Source organism: Carassius carassius, chromosome 25, assembly GCF_963082965.1.
Source record: "Carassius carassius chromosome 25, fCarCar2.1, whole genome shotgun sequence".
Lineage (NCBI taxonomy): Eukaryota > Metazoa > Chordata > Actinopteri > Cypriniformes > Cyprinidae > Carassius > Carassius carassius.
In genome coordinates, this window is record NC_081779.1 from 25,467,835 (window position 1) to 25,490,557 (window position 22,723).

General features: G+C 41.5%; 2 protein-coding genes across 2 annotated transcripts; both read right to left on the reverse strand.

The window, feature by feature from the left end:
* Nucleotides 1-392: 392 nt before the first annotated feature.
* Nucleotides 393-1,454, reverse strand: LOC132104774 (calcium homeostasis modulator protein 4-like). Its single transcript, XM_059510320.1, has 2 exons — nucleotides 856-1,454; nucleotides 393-731 (listed from the first exon to the last, which is right to left on the reverse strand). The coding sequence occupies exons 1-2, from the start codon at nucleotides 1,306-1,308 to the stop codon at nucleotides 528-530; spliced, it is 657 nt and encodes a 218-aa protein (XP_059366303.1). The 5' UTR covers nucleotides 1,309-1,454; the 3' UTR covers nucleotides 393-527.
* Nucleotides 1,455-5,977: 4,523 nt separating this feature from the next.
* Nucleotides 5,978-20,873, reverse strand: LOC132104573 (E3 ubiquitin/ISG15 ligase TRIM25-like). Its single transcript, XM_059510139.1, has 5 exons — nucleotides 20,241-20,873; nucleotides 20,005-20,100; nucleotides 19,650-19,883; nucleotides 15,041-15,191; nucleotides 5,978-6,087 (listed from the first exon to the last, which is right to left on the reverse strand). Exons 1-5 carry the CDS (start codon nucleotides 20,811-20,813, stop codon nucleotides 5,978-5,980), a joined length of 1,164 nt encoding a protein of 387 aa, XP_059366122.1. The 5' UTR covers nucleotides 20,814-20,873.
* Between the last annotated feature and the right edge of the window lie 1,850 nt (nucleotides 20,874-22,723).

A 22,723-nucleotide genomic window follows, 5' to 3' on the forward strand; every position in this document is an offset into this window, starting at 1 on the left:
CCTAAACTGTTTTTACTACTAGTAATTCTGACTCTTTGACTAGCATTTGTGGGGTTGCTGGTGAAGTGGTTATGAAACATCTTTTTTCTGTTGCTTGCCAGGTGAGGACACATTTATGTCTGTCTGCAGCTAAAATCAGTAGATCAACATACACTTAATGCTTCATTTTCACCTGATAACCTCACACACCTTAAAGTATAGCAACAAATGACAGTAATCAGTTACAAAGTGTATTTTTCATTTTTTATTTTAAAAACTTCAAAGTAAATATACCAAGCCAAAAGCGTAAAAAAAAAAAAAAACCTTTAGCAAACGTGAGCAGCATGTTATTTAACACAGTGCACTGAATTACAGGATGTGGTTTCTGTGGCACCAAGACGTCTGAGAAACAAATGCAAAACTTTGTGCTTCAGCTGGATGAGAATGTGCTACAAATATTGTTGTTTTCCCTTTTTTTACCATGTTAAACATGAGGTTTGTGAACATTAAGTGATGCTTTGCGAGAACTCTGTTCAAAGCTTCTGTATTTACAGCTGTGCAGAAGATGCACTGCATTCCTCCTCCATTAATGCAGATCTTTCACGAGGGCGAGCAGAACTTTGACCAGGATCCTCCATTTCCACTTGTTCAGCTTCAGGTTCTTTGGTTCCTGCAGTTTGATGGCAACACCTCATACATCCAATTATAAATAGGATCACAGAGATCACAAGCAGGAAGCCCAGTCCCACAAACTGAAGCGAAAAAGTGTTTTATATCATTTAAAGCATATGACAAAATCTTTGATACTTTTAATTTGATGAATCTCATCTTCCTCCACATCAAACATGATGAAAATTGTCCCATAGAGTCACTCACCTGAGAAGTATTTCGAAAGCCAAAAAATACCATTTGCTTTTCAGTGACATTGTTAGAATCGGTCAAAGGCTGACACCATGTTGTTGAAGCAGATATATCCGTCTTAACCGTCAGTCCTGCCCAGGAGGTTTTGGCACAGGCAAAGTACTGTCCATCAAAGAACAGCAGCATGATCCAAACAACAGCTGGAATGATGCAGGTTAAAGTGGAGAGCTTATACTGTGCTTTGCATTGTGGGCTATGAATATAAAACATGAGTGAGCTGGAGAACAGAGCAGGAACTAAAAAATACGCGATAGAAAACACCAGGTTCATCACAGGTTTACAAGGACATGCAAAGTCCATCTCCACGAGCTTCTCAAGTCCCAACATTAAAAAGCCAATAATTGCATTTGAATAAAAAGGACTCTTCTTCAGCTGATTTTTCAAACGTGCTGTCCATTCCTTGCTCATTGTTGGTGTTAAGGTTGAGAGGGGTGCAGACTAAAATGAAAGTTATTGCTGACTGACTTTTGTATCAGCATTCACAACTTTTTACAACTTCCTCTCTGAGACTCTTCCTGACGAGCATCCTGTTATGGAGAGACTTTCTGAAACTGTTTCAAGGCTGCGCACTAGCCACTTTAATGGCAATAAATGAGTGGCATAATATTACAATTTGAGTGACTAGAGACTGTAATGGAAATTGTAACATGCTAAATGTTACACATAAGGCCCTGTTAAAGTCAATATCAAATACTTCTATTGATTGATGATTAAAATACTTTTAAACATAAGATTTAAGTTTTTCAACTGATTTTGAATTATGAATAGTTGGAGGGATTATGAAAATGAAAATTATGTTGTCATTTACTCACCGTAATGTCATCCTAAACCTTTTTTCCTCTAGTGAACAGAAAAGAAGATATTTTGAGGAAAAACTGGTATGTTTCTGCAGAAGACACACGGTTTTTGTTTGAGTATGCTATTGATATATTAGTGTTTTTTATTCCATGTAATAAATTTATGTAAACTGTGCTCATGAATTTGTAAAGTTAATAACTCAATACAAAAGTACCAACTCTTTCTTTTGCCTTTATTGTCAATGCCAGATGCAGTTTTAGAACATTGATTTTGTATTCACACATTTGAACATGTCTACAGTTGTGACGAAGAGGCTGAGGCGGTCGGATCCATCTGCAGTATTTTATTAACACAGGTAAGCCAGCAGAGATAGACAGTCATACAACTCAAGGAGACCAGGCAAGGCCAGTATAAATTACACTAAACAGCACACAGATAAGGGCAATCCAAGAATCGTAACTCAAACAGGCGTGGGTCAAATGGCTGGCAGCTTAGGTTCACAAACGAGATAGAGTCAAAATCACAAGAAGAAACACGAGAAACAAGTTAGAGGCAGAGTATGGGTAAATCAAGACTTCACAAATGAACGATCAGCAGAACAGTCCAGATAAAGGGGAGCTGAGGGTACACAGGTGATAATCATGCAATGATAACGAGATTAATCAGGAGATAATGAGCAGAGGAGGGTAATAGGAAAAGCAGTCCTAATACGCAGGAGAGAGGGATCTGGTGAAACCAGGAGGAGGCGTTGTCGAGCGTTCCGTGACAGAGCCCCCCCCCCTGCGAGTGGCGCCGGAAGCGAGGACCTGGCCAACGGCGGGGTCTACCACGGGGTCTTGGAGCAGGTCGATCTGGGTGGTCTCGGTGAAAAGCAGCAGTTAATGTGGGATCCAGGATGTCCTGAGACCTGACCCAGGAACGCTCCTCGGGACCGTACCCGTCCCAGTCGATAAGGTACTGCAACGCCCCACCGTGACGTCTGGAGTCCAGGACCTCTCGCACCCGGAAAGCCTCCGCGCCATCCACCTCAATGGGGGGAGTCTGCACAGGAGCGACCTCCTCCCGGCTCCTTTCTCTCCTAGGGACGACAGCGGGTCTGAAAAGGGACACATGAAACGTGGGTGAGATCCTGTAGTGAGCAGGGAGAGCCAAACGAAAAGAAACAGGTGTTATTTGACGCAGAATCTTAAATGGCCCGACGAAACGAGGAGATAGCTTCCTGCTCGGGAGCTTGAGACGGAGATCTCGTGCAGAGAGCCACACCCACTGGCCGGGTCGGTAACTGGGACCCCCACGCCTCCTCCGATCTGCCTGATGCTGGTACCGGCGAATGGCGCGCTGCAAGTGAACGTGAGCAGCATCCCAGATGGCCTCGCTGCGCCGGAGCCATGCATCTACTGCTGGGAGGTCGGATGGCTCCCCGGCCCACGGGAAGAGAGGAGGCTGGAAACCTAAAACACATTGAAAAGGTGTTAGACCAGTGGCAGGCTTTAACAGGGAATTCTGGGCATACTCCGCCCAGGCCAGAAAGCGACTCCAGTCCTGCTGATTCTGGTGGCAGTAAGTTCTCAGAAATTGAATCAAATCCTGGTTTAGACGTTCAGCCTGCCCATTGGACTGGGGATGGTAACCAGATGTTAAACTGACATTGATATTGAGTTTGGAACACAACTCTCTCCAGACACGGGAGGTAAACTGGGACCCGCGGTCAGTGACAATGTCCTCGGGCAGACCAAAGAGACGGAACACTTGGTTGAGAAGAGCCTCGGCTGTCTGTAAGGCCGTGGGCATGCCAGTCAGGGGTATAAAACGGCAGGACTTAGAGAAGCGGTCCACCACGGAGAGGATGGTCGTAAACCCCTGGGATGGAGGCAGATCCGTAACAAAATCCACTGCGATGTGCGACCAGGGACGCTGTGGTACTGGCAGAGGTTGTAATAATCCAGCGGGTTTGAGATGGGAGGATTTCACAGTGTTACAAACGGAGCATTGATGAATAAACTGTATGACATCAGACCGGAGGGAAACCCACCAAAAGCGATTGGAAACCAACTGTATGGTGGCCGCGATACCAGGATGACCCGCGCTAGGGGTGCAGTGAACCCACTGAAGCACACGGTGGCGGAGCCCGGACGGAACAAAGAGCCGGTCAGCGGGACATTCTGGCGGAGCGGGATGATTACTTAGAGACGCCGTGATCTCAGAGATTATGTCCCACTGGACAGGAGCCACGATTAGTGCAGGGGGAATCATGGGTTCAGGCTTGGATTCTTCACTGGGACCATCAAACTGTCGGGACAGGGCGTCCGCTTTGCCGTTCTGGGAGCCCGGCCTGTAGGTGATCTTAAAATCGAATCTTTAAAAGAACAGAGACCAGCGAGCCTGGCGAGCATTCAGACGCTTAGCTGACCTGATGTACTCCAGATTCCTGTGATCAGTGAGCACTGTAAAAGGCTGACGCGCTCCCTCCAGCCAGTGCCTCCACTCCTCAAAGGCGGTCTTCATGGCCAAGAGTTCGCGATCACCCACGTCATAATTGCGTTCTGCAGAGTTGAGCTTGCGAGAGTAGAAGGCACACAGGAACATTTTCGCAGGGTTACCATACCGCTTCACTGGAGGTTACGAGCTGGTTTATCTTAATGTGGAAGTTCTAATGAACACTCCGGGCATTAAGTCAATCGCTACAAATCCTTCAGTTTGACTCACTGTGGTCTTTTCCCATCACCACAGAACCCCTTGCTCTTTCTGCTCTTGGATGACTCACTCTAACTAAATGCTCATCAAAAATGACTATACTGACATAAATCCTATCAGCATATATTTTCTCAAAATGAATCCGAACACACAGGGTAATAAAACCAGTTTTTGTTAATTTGCAACACGCATATGTACATCCATCAATCGTATTTCTAACCTGTCTGTATTATGTAGGCAGAGAAATACCTGGATAGTTGATCAGTCCATCGCAAGCCTAATTTGGCAATAATTATATATCAAATTGAATAATACAAACACTTTTTATGGATTTATTCTTATTTTACTGATTTACTGATATTTTGTGGCTGGCATATACATAATTACATTACACCATGCAAGTGATTTTAATTTAGTTAAACTCAGTGTTAGTTAAACACTTCAGTGTTTTATTTAAGCTTCAAACCCAAAAGATCAGCCAGTCAGGGCCCAGTTTTACTAGAAGGCAATATAAAATACAACAAGCTTTTTTCATATTTATCAGAAATGGCTGTGTTTGTTCATTGTGTTTGGTTCGGTTCTCTCTGTGCTTGTTATTTGACTAATTTTCTCAGTGTGTCTGATTATTGTTTCCATTAGTCTGTCCTGTTAATTATCTCATTGGTTCCTGTGTATGTATTCTCCCTGTTTGGTTCTGTTCTTGGTCTGGTGTCGTATGTACTTTATGAATGTTACCCCTGTTGTTCAAACCTGTATTCTGTAGATTATCTTATTAAAGCCTGTTTCTCTGAATTCCTTGGCTTCATGCAGTTAGTTTAGCACCCATTTGTGACAAGTCTTGGATTTTTTTTTTAAAAGTTATAAAAGTTATTGTTAATGTAAGCTGATCTGGCTTTCAACTGCATTCATTTTGCACTTTCTTCAAAAGTAAAATTTGGTGCTAATCAGACAATATGGGTTCACCAGTGTAAAACTGCATATGGTGCCTGTATTTGATTTCCTTTCAGCCCAACACTCTTATCCTTCGGTCATATTCTGGGGTGATTTTAGTGCATCTCACTGTGGAAACCAACAGACGTATTATGTGTAAATTAACTAAATATATCAATTTAACAACAATTATTAAAGCACTGTATTTTATGTCACTTTTCATGGTGCATCAATTTATCTGAAGAGAAAATTATTCTTATCCGACATATTTTTTCTCTTAAAATCTTCTTGTTGCCGAGTCCGACTCTCTCTAAGCTGCAATAAATTCAATAAACATTTTAAAGCATTGAATTGTTGCATAATATTTCATAGTGTGTTAATTAATTTTCCAGAGTACATTAGTCCTTTACATACCTTTTCTATCAGAAACCTTGGTCTCTGGATCTCTCTCTCTCCTGCTTCAATTATATAAATAACTATATTATAAAATGATATGCAGTTATATATAAACACATAGTAGCACAGCATAGTGACTTTATAGTAATTCAATGATGATTGTTATTAAATGTTATTAAACATTATAAAGCACATTAAACATAAACTTCATAAAAACAGAATAATGTGTCTTTAAAATAAATACATTAAGAAGTGTTGCTTAAAAAATGTTTGCAAAAATTTGTGCTGTGCTGTGATTTGTCTGTGCTCTGTGAAAATACAGTCTCTCTCTCAAATCCAATCCTGCATTTTCTGTCTCAGGCCTCTCTGCTGCAACTGAAATATATTCAGTAATAATAATTTAAGTAATAAATTATTCAGCAATAATTTAAGCATGCTTAGGGCCCTATTATTTCTACAATACATGAAATGCAGACAGAATCAGGGAATCCAGTTATAAAAATTTAATACATAATACTAGTCCGTATTATGATTTGATATACGTGTAATGACCTACTTTTGACCTAAGTTCCGCGTTAAACAGTCAATTAAATTTGACTGTTTAACGCGGAACTTAGGTCAAAAGTAGGTCATTACACTTATATCAATTCATAATACGGACTAGTATCTTTAAATATTAAGCAACAAAAATACTATTTAAATATGAATCCTGCATGTTCTGCATGTCTCTGGACACTATGTTAATGGTCTAAGAGCAAGGTCTAAAGCCCACGCCACAACTGCGCTTAGAGTGTGTCCGAATACACTTTTGCTATTTTTTTTGCTTAAAGGGTTAGTTCACCCAAATATTAAAATTATTTCATTAATAACTCACCCTCATGTCGTTCCAAATCCGTAAGACCTCTGTTCATCTTGGGAACACAGTTTAAGATATTTTAGATTTAGTCCGAGAGCTCTCAGTCCCTCCATTGAAGCTATGTGTACGGTCTACTGTCCATGTCCAGAAAGGTAAGAAAAACATCATCAAAGTAGTCCATGTGACATCAGAGGGTCAGTTAGAATATTATGAAGCATCGAAAATACATTTTGGTCCAAAAATAGCAAAAACTAGGACTTTATTCAGCATTGTCTTCTCTTCCGTGTCTGTTGTGAGAGAGAGTTCAAAACAAAGCAGTTTGTGATATCCGGTTCGCGAACGAATCATTCGATGTAACCGGATCTTCTTGAACCAGTTCACCAAATCAAACTGAATCTTTTGAAACAGTCCGCGTCTCCAATACGCATTAATCCACAAATGACTTAAGCTGTTAACTTTTTTAATGTGGCTGACACTCCCTCTGAGTTAAAACAAACCAATATCCCGGAGTAATTCATTTACTCAAACAGTACACGGACTGAACTGCTGTGAAGAGAGAACTGAAGATGGACACCGAGCCGAGCCAGATAATGAACAAAAGACTGACTCATTCACGAGTCAAGAACCGTTTCTGTCAGACGCGTCTTATTCGAGAACCGAGGAGCTGATGATACTGCGCATGTGTGATTCAGCGTGAAGCAGACCGACACACAGAGCGTCTGAACTGAACTGATTCTGAGCTAATGTTATGAGCGCGGGTAAACCGAAGGCTTGAATTAAGGGCAGTCATCACCAATGACGCCATTATGTCGAGCGCAAAAGAACTCAGAGGGAGTGTCAGCCACGTTAAAAAAGTTAACAGCTTAAGTCATTTGTGGATTAATGCGTATTGGAGACGCAAACCGTTTAAAACGATTCAGTTCGATTTGGTGAACTGGTTTAAAAAGATCCGGTTACATCGAGTGATTCGTTCACGAACCAGATATCACAAACTGCTTTGTTTTGAACTCTCTCTCACAACAGACACGGAAGAGAAGACAATGCTGAATAAAGTCGTAGTTTTTGCTATTTTTGGACAAAAATGTATTTTCGATGCTTCATAATATTCTAACTGACCCTCTGATGTCACATGGACTACTTTGATGATGTTTTTCTTACCTTTCTGTACATGGACAGTAGACCGTACACACAGCTTCAATGGAGGGATTGAGAGCTCTCGGACTAAATCTAAAATATCTTAAACTGTGTTCTGAAGATAAACGGAGGTCTCACGGGTTTGGAACGACATGAGGGTGAGTTATTAATTACATAATTTTTATATTTGGGTGTACTAACCCCTTTAGGATGGAAAAAAATAGTCTGTCCCCATTGCATGGTCTAAAAGTGTTTTCCCTTTTCTCTTAATGAGTAATGGGTGTGTTTTTATGGAAGCATATGGGTAACAATATTCAATTTGGAATGTAATATGTAAAATGGCAATGCTTTTCTGTATTTACATTTACATTTTTCAATACATTTGTGCAACATTTGGTGGAAAATGAAAATTAAATTACATAATTGTCATTTGTCATTTCATACACTAGTTTTAATATCTAAAATTAATACTAATTTTAATGCTTTATAAGTTGCAAATTTAAAATGATGTATTACAGAAATTATTAAATATGTGTCACATGTTCAAGCAAAAACTGTGGCAAAATTATCATTCAAATGTTATTTTTCTTAATTGCATTTACACTCACAGTCAACACACTTACGCTTGCATTTTCATTCAATGTCCCGCAATGAATGTAGCAAAATTCAATGTGCTCAATGAAAATGCATTCCGAGCCGATCACGTCTCCACCTGTATGGCGTTATATGTGTGCCTCAATCCTGAGCGAGTAATTGTACGTTTTGAGCACAGAGAACTATATTTTGTTTGCTATTATCCATATTAATGTGCAGTAATAACCCCTCTCATGCAGTTTACTCAGGTGCTCTCTCACAAACTTATTCTCTGCGCTCCTGTCAAGTCTCTCTCTCTCTCTCTCTCTCTCTCTCTCTCTCTCTCTCTCTCAACCTCTTAACTCTGTTCACGTTCAACTCTTGACACACGCTCGCTCAATTTACAACAGCGTTACAAGTGTGCCACAAAATCATCCAATCGCAAAATTAAAGGTCAATTGTGATTGGCTGTTGGTCTCCAATCAAATCGCTAGTAGAACCTAAGGCCTTCTGGTCCGTGTACGTTTTGATCATTTCATTTCCTATTTAGAATTCAATAACAAATAATAGTAAAAAAAAAAATCAAAGCTCTTTACATTCTTTGCATGTGATTTATCAACACCTAGTACATCTTAAAATATACAGCTCATGAAAAATAAAAGTTCCAGATGGACAAACATTAAATGCATAAACCAGTGTGAATAAACTATATCTTAAAGTAAATTTGGAGGTAGGTTGAAAAAGCCAGAATGGGAAGATTTAAGTAGCTCAGTAGTACAGCTTGAAGTGTGAAGTTTATTCTTGTACACAGATATGGCATATTCATGGCAATACACATGAAATTCGTCTATTTATTTTTAATTTAAACTATTGTAAACAGAAATCCTGTTGCCCCCTCTAGTGGACATTAAGTGTTAAGGCCTTCATTGCTTGGGTAACAAAAGTCACTAGGATTTTTTGGGAAGGTAAGACTGGCCAGTTATACAGCAACACGAGTCAGACGAGGCTGAAGATCTGAGCTGAATTTGGTGAAACATTAAAGTTCTAGTCGGTGTCAATTACTCTTATAATAAATAATAATAATGTTTAAATATATGTTGTCTTTCTCAAGCCCAACAAAGAAGACTAAAAAGAGAAACATCATTCAATTTAGTATGTAATAAAACTAATATTACTAATTTATTTCATAAATGTAACTATATTAATTTTCACAATTAATTATTAATGGCACACACACATACCTAGTGCCTTAGACTTAAAAGACGAAAGTAATAAATGTAATAAAAAGTAAAAAGTTACAGACATTATCATGAAACTGTTCAGTCTATTATTGATTTTTATTTCCACTTCACTTTTATCCAGAACTATTTGCACTGTATTTATCAATGGGACAATATTCAAACAATACTAGGTCAGCAAGAAAAAGAGGGAAACTCAAAGGAGACTTAAGCCATTTTTGCTTGTGAATGAATAATTTTGCATACAAGATAAGGAAATTAACAACATGTTCAAGGGACATCAGCTTTGGGTTTTCATAATAAAAGATAATCTCTTTGAGAATGAAAGTGTGGGTCACATTTCTAGGGCCAAAAACAAAAGCACTTAATTCAGCCCAAAAATCTATTGGTTACATTACACTCACAAAATAAATGGGTGATAGCTTCCTCCACAAAACCACAAAAAGAGCAGGTCTCATCAATATCAGAATATTTAGAGATGGATACGTTAACAGGATAGATTTTATGAAGGATTTTATAATGAATTTCCTTTGTTGGATACACAAAATTTACTAGGCAAAAGCCAGGCCTTTCTCCAAATTATGTTTGTTACAAGGGATCCCCAATAGAATTTACCCCTTGGAGTAATCTTTCTCTTCATTTGAAAAATTGTGCGAATATATCTATTGTTGCATTTTCTATCTAAAAAAATCTATCTCGCCCAGGCGTAAAGCCGGATAAACACTATTACCTTTACTGAAGTTAAGGTGATTTTTAATTAATTCAATTAAGCCAGCTGGGATAGCTTTTATCAAGGTATTATATTCCTTTGGTGGAACTGGAAAGTTATGGAGATTCAAGAATTGCTTATAGGTAAGAAAATGACCAGAATCATCAAAGACAGATAGAATGCAATTAAAATTATTGTTAAACCAAAGAGATTTATTTCTAATGATTATATCTGCGTTATTCCAAAGGAGAACTTTGTGGGGGGAAAAGCTATGGACAAAACACAATTTCCACGAGAGAAGGCATTGCTGGTGAAACTTAGATAAGGAAATGAGTAACTTGCAAGGTAAAAAGTTGCACTTTAATAGGAAAGACAGGCCACCGAGTTTGTTAAAGATATTATTAGGAATGAAAATCGATAATGACACTGATTCACAAGGCACCTTTTCAGCCAGTTTACTTTAAAGGTGTTTATAGTATCAGCAAAATCCAAAAAGTCAAGGCCACCTTCACCTCTGGAATTAGAGAGTACTTCTCTTTTCAATTTGTGAGGCCTATTTTCCAAATGAAATCCAGAAATATTTTGATAATTTCCCTTATAGCTTTATCATTGATAAACAGAGAGAGAGCAGGGTATACAAAGCGAGAAAGCCCTTCCACCTTAGATAAGAGGACTCTACCGTATAAAGAAAGATCTCTCTGAAGCCAGATGTTAAAGACGTTTTTAGTTTTTGTCAATTTATCAGAAAAGTTTAAAAGATGACTGGATATAACTCCCTGTTTCATTGTAGAGGTCATTTCTCCCTGACTGATGCATTCCTTATACATATGAAATAAATGTATAAACTCCCAAAAGTGAAGATAGAATTCTACTGAAAGCCCGTCAATTCCAGGGGATTTACCTGGTAAACTTCATTGAGTGCAGAGCTTGATTAATTTCATCTATTGACAAATCAGCGACACAAATTTGACTAAACTCATGATCAATAATTGTAATGTGGTGTTTAATTGTATCAATACATTTTTCACAGCTGTCATAGTTAAATTTAGAGTTGTAAAGATTGCAAAAAAAATTGGTAACAATTCTGATATTTCTTTTGGGTAACTCCACCGATGTTAAGTGCTGAAAGAGCCTTCTTCTGACCGTTTCTTTTTTCCAGGGCAAAAAAATAGCTAGAATTCTTCTCCCCCTCCTCAAGCCATTTTGCCCGAGATCTAATATATGCACCTTTAGCCAACTCTAAGTAAGCTCTGTCGAATTCCAGATTAAATTTTTTTAATTCCATATCTTCTTCTTCTGTAATCTTATCTTTAGCCAGTAATGCATTAAGTCTATTAACCAGCTCTGCATCAGTTTTATGTTTAATATCTTTAAGTTCCTTGCTTCTTTTAACTGCAATATATCTAGCTTTATATTTAAAGAACTCCCAATTTTTTATAATCTCTGGTTGATGCGGTAAATAATTATTTAGTAAGATTGATGATACTATTATAAAACGTTTTGCCTTGTAACAATTTATTATTAAGTTTCCAGTAGCCCCTCATTCTTGAATTATCATTGATGTCGCTTAATTTTATTGCAACTAATTTATGATCTGATTAGGGGGCTGTGACGTGAGAAGCATCTTTTACATTTTTAAGGATAGAAGATGAAATTAGAAAAAAAATCAATCCTAGACCTAAGAGATGTAGAAGGATTAAAGAACCGCCATGCATCAGTAAGAGAGAGATCGGAGCACAGGGAAGAAGTTAGGTCATTATTCCTCCTGCTATCAAGTCTAGGGGGGTATCTATACAGGTGATCGTCCATACATTCATTAAAATCTCCCCCCAAAATAAAATAAGCATTATTATATTTCTTTATAAGCTTGTCCACTAGATGAGAGAACATTACTCTATTGTATGCACGAGAGTTGTGTCCATATACACAACAAGCTATAAAGGTGGCGTTATCTTGTTTTATTACAGCACAAACCCATCTACATTCATCAGAGCATACAGTTTCTAATACAGTCCCTTTAAATCTGTGTAATATTATAGCAGTCCCAGCCGAGTGGCTGCTGCCATGGCTAAAGAAAATTGAGTTTCCCCATTGCATTCTCCAAAATTTGGGAAGTCATGGCCTAATGGTTAGAGAGTCGGACTCCCAATCGAAAGGTTGTGAGTTCGAGTCCCGGGCAGGAATTGTGGGTGGGGGGAGTGCATGTACAGTTCTCTCTCCACCTTCAATACCACGACTTAGGTGCCCTTGAGCAAGGCATTGAACCCCCAACTGCTCCCCGGGCGCCGCAGCATAAATGGCTGCCCACCGCTCCGGATGTGTGCTCACAGTGTGTGTGTGTGTTCACTGCTCTGTGTGTGTGCATTTCGGATGGGTTAAATGCAGAGCACAAATTCTGAGTATGGGTCACCATACTTGGCTGAATTTCACTTCACTTTCACTTTCTAAATTTAACATCTGTTTCCCCTGAATGAATTTCTTGAAGAAAGATAAGATCAGCTGCACTTTTCTTTTGTATTACTTTTCTTTTCAGATTGGCCGCAAACCTCTTAAATTTAAGGTTATGACTGACAAGGAGTTAAACGAATTATCCATAACAAGAACAAGAATAAGAAAAAATAACAAAAATATTAGCTACTTTAATTAGACTTACCTACCAGGATGTAAAGGGAGAGGTGCAGGGTCGTAGCAATTTATTCAGAAGTGAGGGGGACAGAAATTATATATATATATATATATATATATATATATATATATATATATATATATATATATATATATATATATATATATATATATATATATAAACCATTTCAATATTATATAAAACATTACAATATAAAATTTCTTTAATCTATATAGTCTACCAGTCAACAGTTTTAGAACAGTAAGATTTTTAATGTTTTTAAAGAAGTCTTTACTGCTCACCAAGCCTGCATTTATTTGATCCAGAATACAGCAAAAGCAGTAATATTGTGAAATATTTTTACTATTTTAAATATTCTTTGATGAATAGAAGGATCCAAAGATCTGTGAGAACAGAATTATGATCGATCTGATCTTTCCATCCGTCCGATTCGGACCCAGAGGATGAACGAGATCCTCATTGTCTTTTTCCGCAACGCCGTTCAACTTTAGAAACCTTCGCCAGCTGTAACGTCTACACTCCTGTACACTTGCTTTCAGGACCATCCAAAATAAGCTGTTGCACCGTCACTGTTAGACTTTTGACTTGTTTGGAAGTTGCCTCGGTGGTGGTTTCAATCGCCGAAATCTTCTGGAACGTTTTGTCTAATTTTGAATCAAGATCATGAATAGCCGCCAAGACATTCTCATTTCCGTTACCACTAACGTTAGATTCTGTGCGTTTAGTTTTTTTTATAGCTGGATTCTGAGGAGTGTCCGGGAGGGATGTGAAAACAACCTCATTGTTGAAATTTGGACATCCGTCAAAGCTTTGTGATTCGGTATCTTTATTAAATTTAGATCGAGCACTACTCGAGGCTGATGCTGAATCCTCAAATTGAACAATTGAGCCAGATGCGTCGGAGGACATGGTGTCAAGCCAATCTTGTTTAACTTTATTCTTGCCTCTTTTACCAATGCATAAAGATGTCAAATCAGAATCACATAACTTTTTCCACGTATTTTTTCACATTATCACCAGTCCAATTAATAGGTTATATCACCACTTCACCTCTATTTCCCTGAAGAGCAAAGATACGCTACCACCTACACCGCCGCCATCTTGGCCTCCTGCACTCTCGCACTGACTCTTATCCTGTCTGAGAAAATGAAAAGACGTGCTGAAGGCGGAGCGATTCGACTAATCGGATGAAAGCAGCATTTCAGCGCTGCCCACAAGTGCGAATGAAATATTGAAGCCATAAACCTATTTGTAACATAATCGTTTTTATAATCAAAACGTACACGGACAAACTGTCTTGTCCATGTTCTCTCACTTGAATCCTCTTGAGTATTGAGTCTCTTGATCTTCTGCAAGCCCCGCCTTGTCCACGCAGTGATTGACATGGCGGGAGGAGGCGGAGACGCGATCGGCTCGGAATGCATTTTCAGTGTGCACATTGAATTCTGCTACATTCATTGAATGAAAGTGCAAGCGTAAGTGTCTCGACTGTGAGTGAAAATGCAACTAAGAAAAATAAAATTTGAATGATAATTTTGCCACAGTTTTTGTTTGAACATGTTAAACATATCTAATCGTTTCTGTAATACATTTTCATTTTAATTTTGCGACTTATAAAGCGTTAAAATTAGTTTTAATTTTAGATATTAAAACTAGTGTATAAAATGGCAAATGAAAATTATGTAATTAAATTTTCATTTTGCACCAAACGTTGCACAAATGTATTGGAAAATGTAAATGTTAATACAGAAATGCATTGCCATTTTACATATTGCCTTGTCATTTTGCATATTACATCCTAAATTGAATATTGCTACCCATATGCTTCCATATGTTTTGGGCATAGCGTGCAATAAACCAATCAGAGTCTCATCTCCCATTCTCTGCATACAGCATGTTTTATAAAGGAGATATAACACATAGTTTCAGCCAATCGAGTGCAAAGGCTCTTCCGGGAGAAGTGCCCATACAAGGAATTTGGCCTTTTATGATGTCATACAGGGCCATGCTCAAAAAAAATAAAATAAAATAAAATAAAATAAAAAAAAACCCTTTCAGAAACTAATACGAACCCTGAAGGAGTATATTTGGCACAGTGTCAATAACTGCATGAAATAGCATGGATAAAATAGCATTAAGCCCCCCCCCCCCCCCGAAAGTCTTACCCTTATCAGATATCTTTTCAATCTTCTGTCTGCAAAAATACTCAAATTTTTGTCTCAGCTTAGAGACTGATTGTCCAACATCATCATAGGAACTGAAAGTTATGCTGGGAACATCCGGACATCCAGGAGCGTCAGAGAGAGATGGAAAACTCTACACAGACACAAAGACAAACAACCAGAGAATAAATCAGGGATAGAAGAAATGAACTACTGCTTACTAAAATAAGAATAAGCTCTCTGTAATGAAGTGACTACAGGTCATGATGCTACCCTGTGGTCGAATTGTATGAAAATTTCATAGGGGATACTTTACTAACTTTACACAATGATTACAAAACTTGTCAAATTTTTAAATACATTATTGTAATCATTATTATTATTAATACATACATACATCTCTCATCAGCGTCGCGCTGGAAACAGAGCAGACACACCTGCACCTGCTCATTATGGGCTGAGCGGTCACACCTGCAGCCCATCAGAAACGGGCTTTATAAGCAGCGTCGTCGAACACAGAGGTGAGCGATGTCTCCAAAAGACTCAGCTAACAATTCTCTGTGTTTCCCCTCCAGACAGCAGTGTGTGACCGCCAGCCCGCTAAGGACACGGACCTCACGGACCCACACAGCACTGCGCACCAAAGGAGGAAGAGAAGGCTGAGCACTGAGCACTGGAAACCCCTCACGTTGGCTATTTTTCCCTACACCACCTCAATAAAATCCACCCTTCGGGGAACTTACCTTGGTCCTCGTGTTGTTTGCTTCATCACCCCGTCACACTGGTGGAGAATGCGGGCATTACAGTGAAGAGGTCACTGACCAGGATCCCACTGTCACTGTCACCGTTCACTTGGTTTATTGACAAAGTTTTTTTTCCCGGGCTTGTTTCTCACGTCCCCTTCCTGTTTCCCCAGGTGGCGCTCCTCCCCCAACGATGGAGGATCTGTTAAAGCACCTCACCGAGGTGAGCATCCGCCAATAACAGATTAAGGAGCACATGGCCTCCCGACAAGGGGAAACGGAACTAGAGCTCGCCGCCCTCCGCATGGCGGCCGCCCCGCGAACTCCGCTGCCTGACCCCCGAGCCCAGGCTACCCAACTCATCCCAAAAATTATGGCACATGATGACGTCGAGACATTCCTTCAGACGTTCGAGGCGATCGCCATCTGGGAGGCGTGGCCCAGGGACGAGTGGGCTGGGATCGTGGCGGTGTTGCTGACGGGAGAAGCGCAACGGGCGTACTTCATGCTTACTCCCGAGCGGAGCCCCGTGCTTGGCTGGCTCCCCTGGACGTGCTTGGCTGGCAGGCTGTGCCGTCCACGCCGAAACCCCAAAGCGGGCCCCACAGGCGGAAGTGAAGATAAATAGCCGGCTGGTCCTCGCCCTCCTCGATTCAGGCAGCGCCGTCACCCTTGTCCAGCCAACTGTCCTTCCTCCACGGCCAGAACCCAAAGCCAGACTGCCCATCACCTGTGTCCACGGAGATACTCGAGAAGTACCGGCACGGCGCATCACCATCACGGCGCCCCCTGGCGTCTGGCCGGTGGAAGTCAGGATCATCAAGGATCTGCCTGTACCGGTCCTCCTCGGCAGGGATTGGTCGGGGTTCGACCGCCTCTTTGCCTCCGCGAGCCAGCCTGTCAGCCCCACCTTGAACCGCCCCCCCACACCGGACGACAACGAAGCCCCGACGGCGTCCCATGCTACTGGCCTCGGACAGTCCCAGAGAAGGTGAGTCTGCACATCATAACCCTAACCTCTATTATGACATCTTCCAGCAGGTAACGGGGGCTGGGGCCTTTGCCCGAGAGCAGCACGAGGATGACCGCCTCAAACACTGCTGGGCCCAAGTGAGGGTCGCCGAGGGGAAGGACCTCCAACCGGCACCCCACCCAACACTTCACTTCGTGGTCAAAAACGGCCTGCTGTACTGTGCTTCCCAGCGGAGGGGGAGGAGAAAACTTTATTGGTGGTTCCACGGACCAAAACAGGAGCGGTGCTGGAACTGGCACATGCCCATCCCATGGCCGGCCACCTGGGGGCCCAAAACACCATCCAACGCATACGTGACCGTTTTCATTGGCCGGGCCTGGAGGACGAGGTGAAACGTTTCTGTCAGGCCTATCCCACCTGCCAGCGGACGTCTCCATGTACCCCTCCCCCCAGCCCGCTAATTCCGCTGCACATCATTGAGGTGCCCTTTGAGATCGGAATGGACTTAGTGGGGCCGCTGCCAAAGTCCGCTCGGGGACACGAACACATCCTGGTCATCCTGGACTATGCCATCCGCTACCCTGAGGCCATCCCACTCCGCAAAGCCACCGCGAAAGCCATCGTCCAGGAGCTCTTCCTGTTGAGTAGTCGGGTCGGCCTACCATCCCAGATACTGACTGACCAGGGCACCCCCTTCATGTTCCGGGTGATGGCTGACATCTGCAAGCTCCTCCAAATAAAACAGCTCCGCACCACTGTATACCACCCGCAAACGGATGGCCTGGTCGAATGGTTCAACCAGACCCTGAAGCAAATGCTGCGGCGGGTGGCTGCTGAGGACAGGCGTGACTGGGACAAGATGCTGCCCTATCTCCTCTTCTGCATCCGGGAGGTACCCCAGAGGTCCACCGGGTTATCCGGGTTATATCTCAAACACGATATCAGCACAGCACCCGGAGTGATCATCCGGCAGCGGCCCTATCGAGTTCGAGAGGCTCGGCGCCATGCCATTGAGAAGGAGGTATGGGAGATGTTGAGTGACCTCACCAAGGGCTACTGGCAGGTCCCCCTAACGGAGCAGGCCAAGCCGAAGACGGCGTTCTCGACCCCTAGTGGCCACTGGCAATACCGGGTCCTACCCTTCGGCCTGCATGGGGCTCCCGCCACCTTCCAGCTGCTTATGGACATCCTTGGGAGGACCACCTGGAGCTGCTGCAGAAGGTGCTGTCGGAACTCCCCCGGGCTGGGCTGACCGCCAACCCCTGTAAGTGTCACCTGGCACTCACCAAAGCCAAGTACCTCGGCTACCAAGTGAGCCGCGGCCTCATTCGACCCCAGGAGAAGAAGGTGGCGGCGATCCTCTCCGTGCAGCGGCCCACCACCAAAACGCAGGTACGGGCCTTCTTGGGGTTGGCGGGTTACTACCGCTGTTTTATTCCTAACTTCTCCTCCTCAGCCTCTCCCCTGACAGACCTGACCAGGAAGGGGCAGCCAGTGAAGGTCCCGTGGACCCCGGAAACGGAGAGCGTGTTCCAGCGCGTGAAGGCCGCCCTCACCTCCGAGCCCATGCTCAGGGCCCTCGACTTCAATCGCCCCTTCCTGTTGCAGAAGGATGCATCCGATACCGGGTTGGGAGCCGTCCTCTCCCAGGTCCTCGACGGTGAGGCACACCCGGTCATCTATATCAGCCGGAAGCTGACCTCAGCGGAGCGACGGTATGCGACCGTCGAGAAGGAGGCACTGGCCGTCAAGTGTGCAGTCCTGGAGCTCCGCTACTACCTCCTCAGCCACCACTTCATCCTGATTACAGACCATGCCCCTCTACAGTGGATGGCCCGAGCGAAGGATACCAATGCCAGGGTGACTCGATGGTTCCCCGCGCTCCAGGACTTCCACTTCACCGTACAACACCGAGCGGGGACGGCCAACGCGAACACAGACGGTCTCTCAAGGATATGGTCAGCTTTCACATTTTCACATTTATATATAAATATAAGCTGTTTTCTTTGTGGGGCCTTACGAAATGGCCCCACAATGTCAAAAATGGAAAGTTTTACTGTCTTTGTGGGGGCATTTGCTCCTCACAATGTAGGTTGCCAAATGACCTACATAATGCCTTCTGGGGTATTGAAAGGTTTATAGTCTAATCATTTTCAACAGATTTCTTTCAAATAAAAATAACTCTTTATAGTTCTGGTCCTTGATTATGCTTGGTTGAGTTAAATTACTCAAGAAACACATACCTGTGACCTCATTACATCGGTAGTACTGCGCCATTAGTGGTGAGCGATTCTGACAAAAAAATTCGATATCTTTGGTGATTTTTGTTGATTACGATAACTAAACAATATTTTGGTGACTGTGTTTTTGTGCTGGTACAGGCCTGTCAATGGATAAATAAATGACATTAAAACAACCAGTAGGGGGAAGCAAGTCCCTGTCTTAGTCAGTTACTCATCATTCATTCAATTGATTTGTTCAAAACGGCTGTTTCATTTACAAATGAAGCAAGTGACTGATCTTGTCCAAATACCCAGATATAAGGTCTTTGCACTTGACCACGTGTCAACTTACGAGATATATTTCCTGTTTAAGTGGGCATGAAAACACAAGTGTGTGTAGAACTATTATCTATTATCTATGTAGAACAGACGACACAGTTTAGTGGGTTAAGGGCACTTTGCTGTTTTTTTAAGGGATGCTAAATTATCATTCGTAGAGAATTTTAATATTTCATTTGCATAAGTTTTACATAAAACGGAACATAATTAATCTAAAGGAGATGCAAAGGGGGAATAATGTTTTTACAGAGGGGATGCTTTTTGTCTTTTTTTAACAAAAGGAATGCGGGAGGATGGCATAAAAAATGGCAAAAAAAATTGAGCCCTGGTGCTACCTGAAGGAAATGGATGTGATCACGTGTGTCTGAAAGCTGCTTCAGCTCATCGTTTCTCTTCCTCAGAACATCAATCTCCTGCTCCAGCCGCTCCATGAGTCCTTCAGCTCGACTCTCTACAGTCTTTTCTCGATCTCTGATCATCTGTGTGACCTCAGAGCGTCTCTTCTCAATGGAGCGGATGAGTCCAGTAAAGATCTTCTCACTGCTCTCCACTGCTGTCTGTGCAGAGCGCTGTAGGACACACATTACAATCAGCTCTTACTTCTGCTGATACAGTCTGCTAAAAACCACCCTCAATAACCAACTGAAGAAGAATCTGGAGCCAGTGCTGCTGCTCCTTCTCAAAACTCACCTTGTGAGTCTCCACAGCCTCTTTCAGCTCCCGAAGCCTCTTCTCTCGCTCCTGGATTTGCTGCTGGAATTCTCTCCATGTCTCATCTAATTGTCTCTGTATAGGACAAAAGAACAGTACATCACGGAAATATGAGTGAAGCTGAAAGTACAAAATGTTTCTGAGTGACTCATCAGTGACTTTGTGTTTTCATTTCAGAGACCTGGGCAATGTTGTCAGTGTCTCTCAGTCTGTACCTGTTTCTCGGTCCTCTCTGCTGCAGTTGATACCGTCTCATGATTTCTGTGTTCATCCACCATACAGAGCAGACATATACAGCTCTGGTCAGTACGGCAGTAAATTTCCAGCAGTTTCTCATGTTTACGGCAGATCATCTCCTGAAGTCGTCCAGTGGCATCCATTAAATCATGTCTCTTTCCTTTAAAGAGATTCTCATGTTGTTCAAGGTGATTTTGACAGAAAGAGTTCAGACACACCAGACAGGACTTGATGGCTTTGTGTTTTCTCCCAGTACAGACGTCACACTCCACATCTCCAGGTCCAGCAGGAAAAGCAGTTTGGAGTTCAGTCTTCTTCAGTTGCTCCACCACTTCTGCCAGCATGGTGCTTTTATTTAAAGCAGGTCTTGGACTGAAGGTCTGTCTGCATTGCGGGCAGCTATAGGCTCTCTTCTGATCCTCTTGATCCCAGCAGTCTGTAATGCAGCTCATACAGTAACTGTGTCCACAGGCAATAGTCACTGGATCCTTCAATAGATCCAGACACACTGGACAGCTGAATTTATCCTGAGAAAATGTGGCTTCAGCCATTTCACTGCATGCACACACAGAGACGCAACACAGCTGACAGGCACTTCAGTTTCATTTTCCTTGAAGTGGAGAGTTGGTGTAATTTCCTGGTTCTGTGTTAGAGACATGAGCAAACAGGTGTGTCTGTGAAGTGAATTAAACTTGCCCTCTCAATCATAATACAAATCTCCACCAGATGGCAGTCTCCTAAAGAAATACAGATAAGTAGTGAGCATAATGCTGCACTACACTGAACTTCAACAAACAAAACCTTGAACTGTCCATGCATTTTATGTAGACTACTCTATGAGGAAGAGAAATGTTGCAGTGAATTGCTTGTGAAAAAATGTGACAGATGGACTTGTTCGATACATTATATATAGGTATACCTCACTTTTTATGATCAACATCAGTGGAAAATTTGTGAATATTTTAAATGGATGGGGTATAGAGTTGATATATTTCTTTTATTTTTTTTAGGGCTCTAATAGATTTGAAAGGAAATAGAACATGCCAAGAAAAATAGATTTAGATTTAAGATTGAAGATTAACATATAATACATAATATATCAAAACATATATGCTTATTTAAATCTGGTATGATTGAATATTTGATAGTATTTTGATGATCATTTTTACTTTACTGCTGTATCTTTTTATTGTAAAGCACTTTGTAACTTTGTAAAAATATTTACAGATGGTTAAAGACCCAGTAACTGGACGCACAGTTTCAGCTATGTATATCCTTCTTTTTAAGTATAAAGATGCTAAAAGGATCACTAATGATCTATCTGTATATATGACAGAGATGGAGGCTATTTGATAGCCTTACAGCAAGTGGAAGAAATTAAACCATGTGCTGTTTTATAATCTGCTCAGATTCATTTTCAGTCCTTACTAGTTCAGTGGAAAATTGGATTCCAGACAAGATATATTAATAGAAATATTACAATGTTTATACAGAATTTGCCATTGAAACTTCAGTAATATTTTTATGGTAGCCGGCTCATGTTGGTGTGGAGGGTAACAAGGGTGTGGACAAGATAACTAAACAGGCTCTTAAGCATAATGACACTGACTTCGATATACCCTTGGGTAAATCTACAAAGGTTATAAAGCTCTTTTCATCTTTTTGAAAGCAACAGTTATAGGGGAGAGCACAGTGAGTTGAGCAAGTTTTTACTTACGCCATGCAAAGAGAGCACAGTAATGGGTCCAGCCTAACCCTTGTGTGCTGCTCATTTTAGAGTCACTCATGGTCTTCACGGTCAAAAGTGACCGGACACCTGAACTGTAACTTTTTTGTTCTTCAGTAAAATCAATCATATATATTATTTGTTCAATAATATTTTTTTCTTTTGTATTTTGAGAACATTTCATGTTACTAATTAATATTTATGCAATAATTATAATTTTTTTCCCCATTGAAAATACATTTTTTTTAATAATAATTCAAATTAAAAAAAAAAAATTGTTCAAGTCAAGTCACCTTTATTTATATAGCACTTTAAACTAAATACATTGCGTCAAAGCAACTGAAAAACATTCATTAGGAAAACGGTGTCAATAATGCAAAATGACAGTTAAAGGCAGTTCATCATTGAATTCAGTGATGTCATCTCTGTTCAGTTAAATAGTGTCTGTGCATTTATTTGCAATCAAGTCAACGATATCGCTGTAGATGAAGTGACCCCAACTAAGCAAGCCAGAGGCGACAGCGGCAAGGAACCGAAACTCCATCGGTGACAGAATGGAGAAAAAAACCTTGGGAGAAACCAGGCTCAGTTGGGGGGCCAGTTCTCCTCTGACCAGACGAAACCAGTAGTTCAATTCCAGGCTGCAGCAAAGTCAGATTGTGCAGAAGAATCATCTGTTTCCTATGGTCTTGTCCTGGTGCTCCTCTGAGACAAGGTCTTTACAGGGGATCTGTA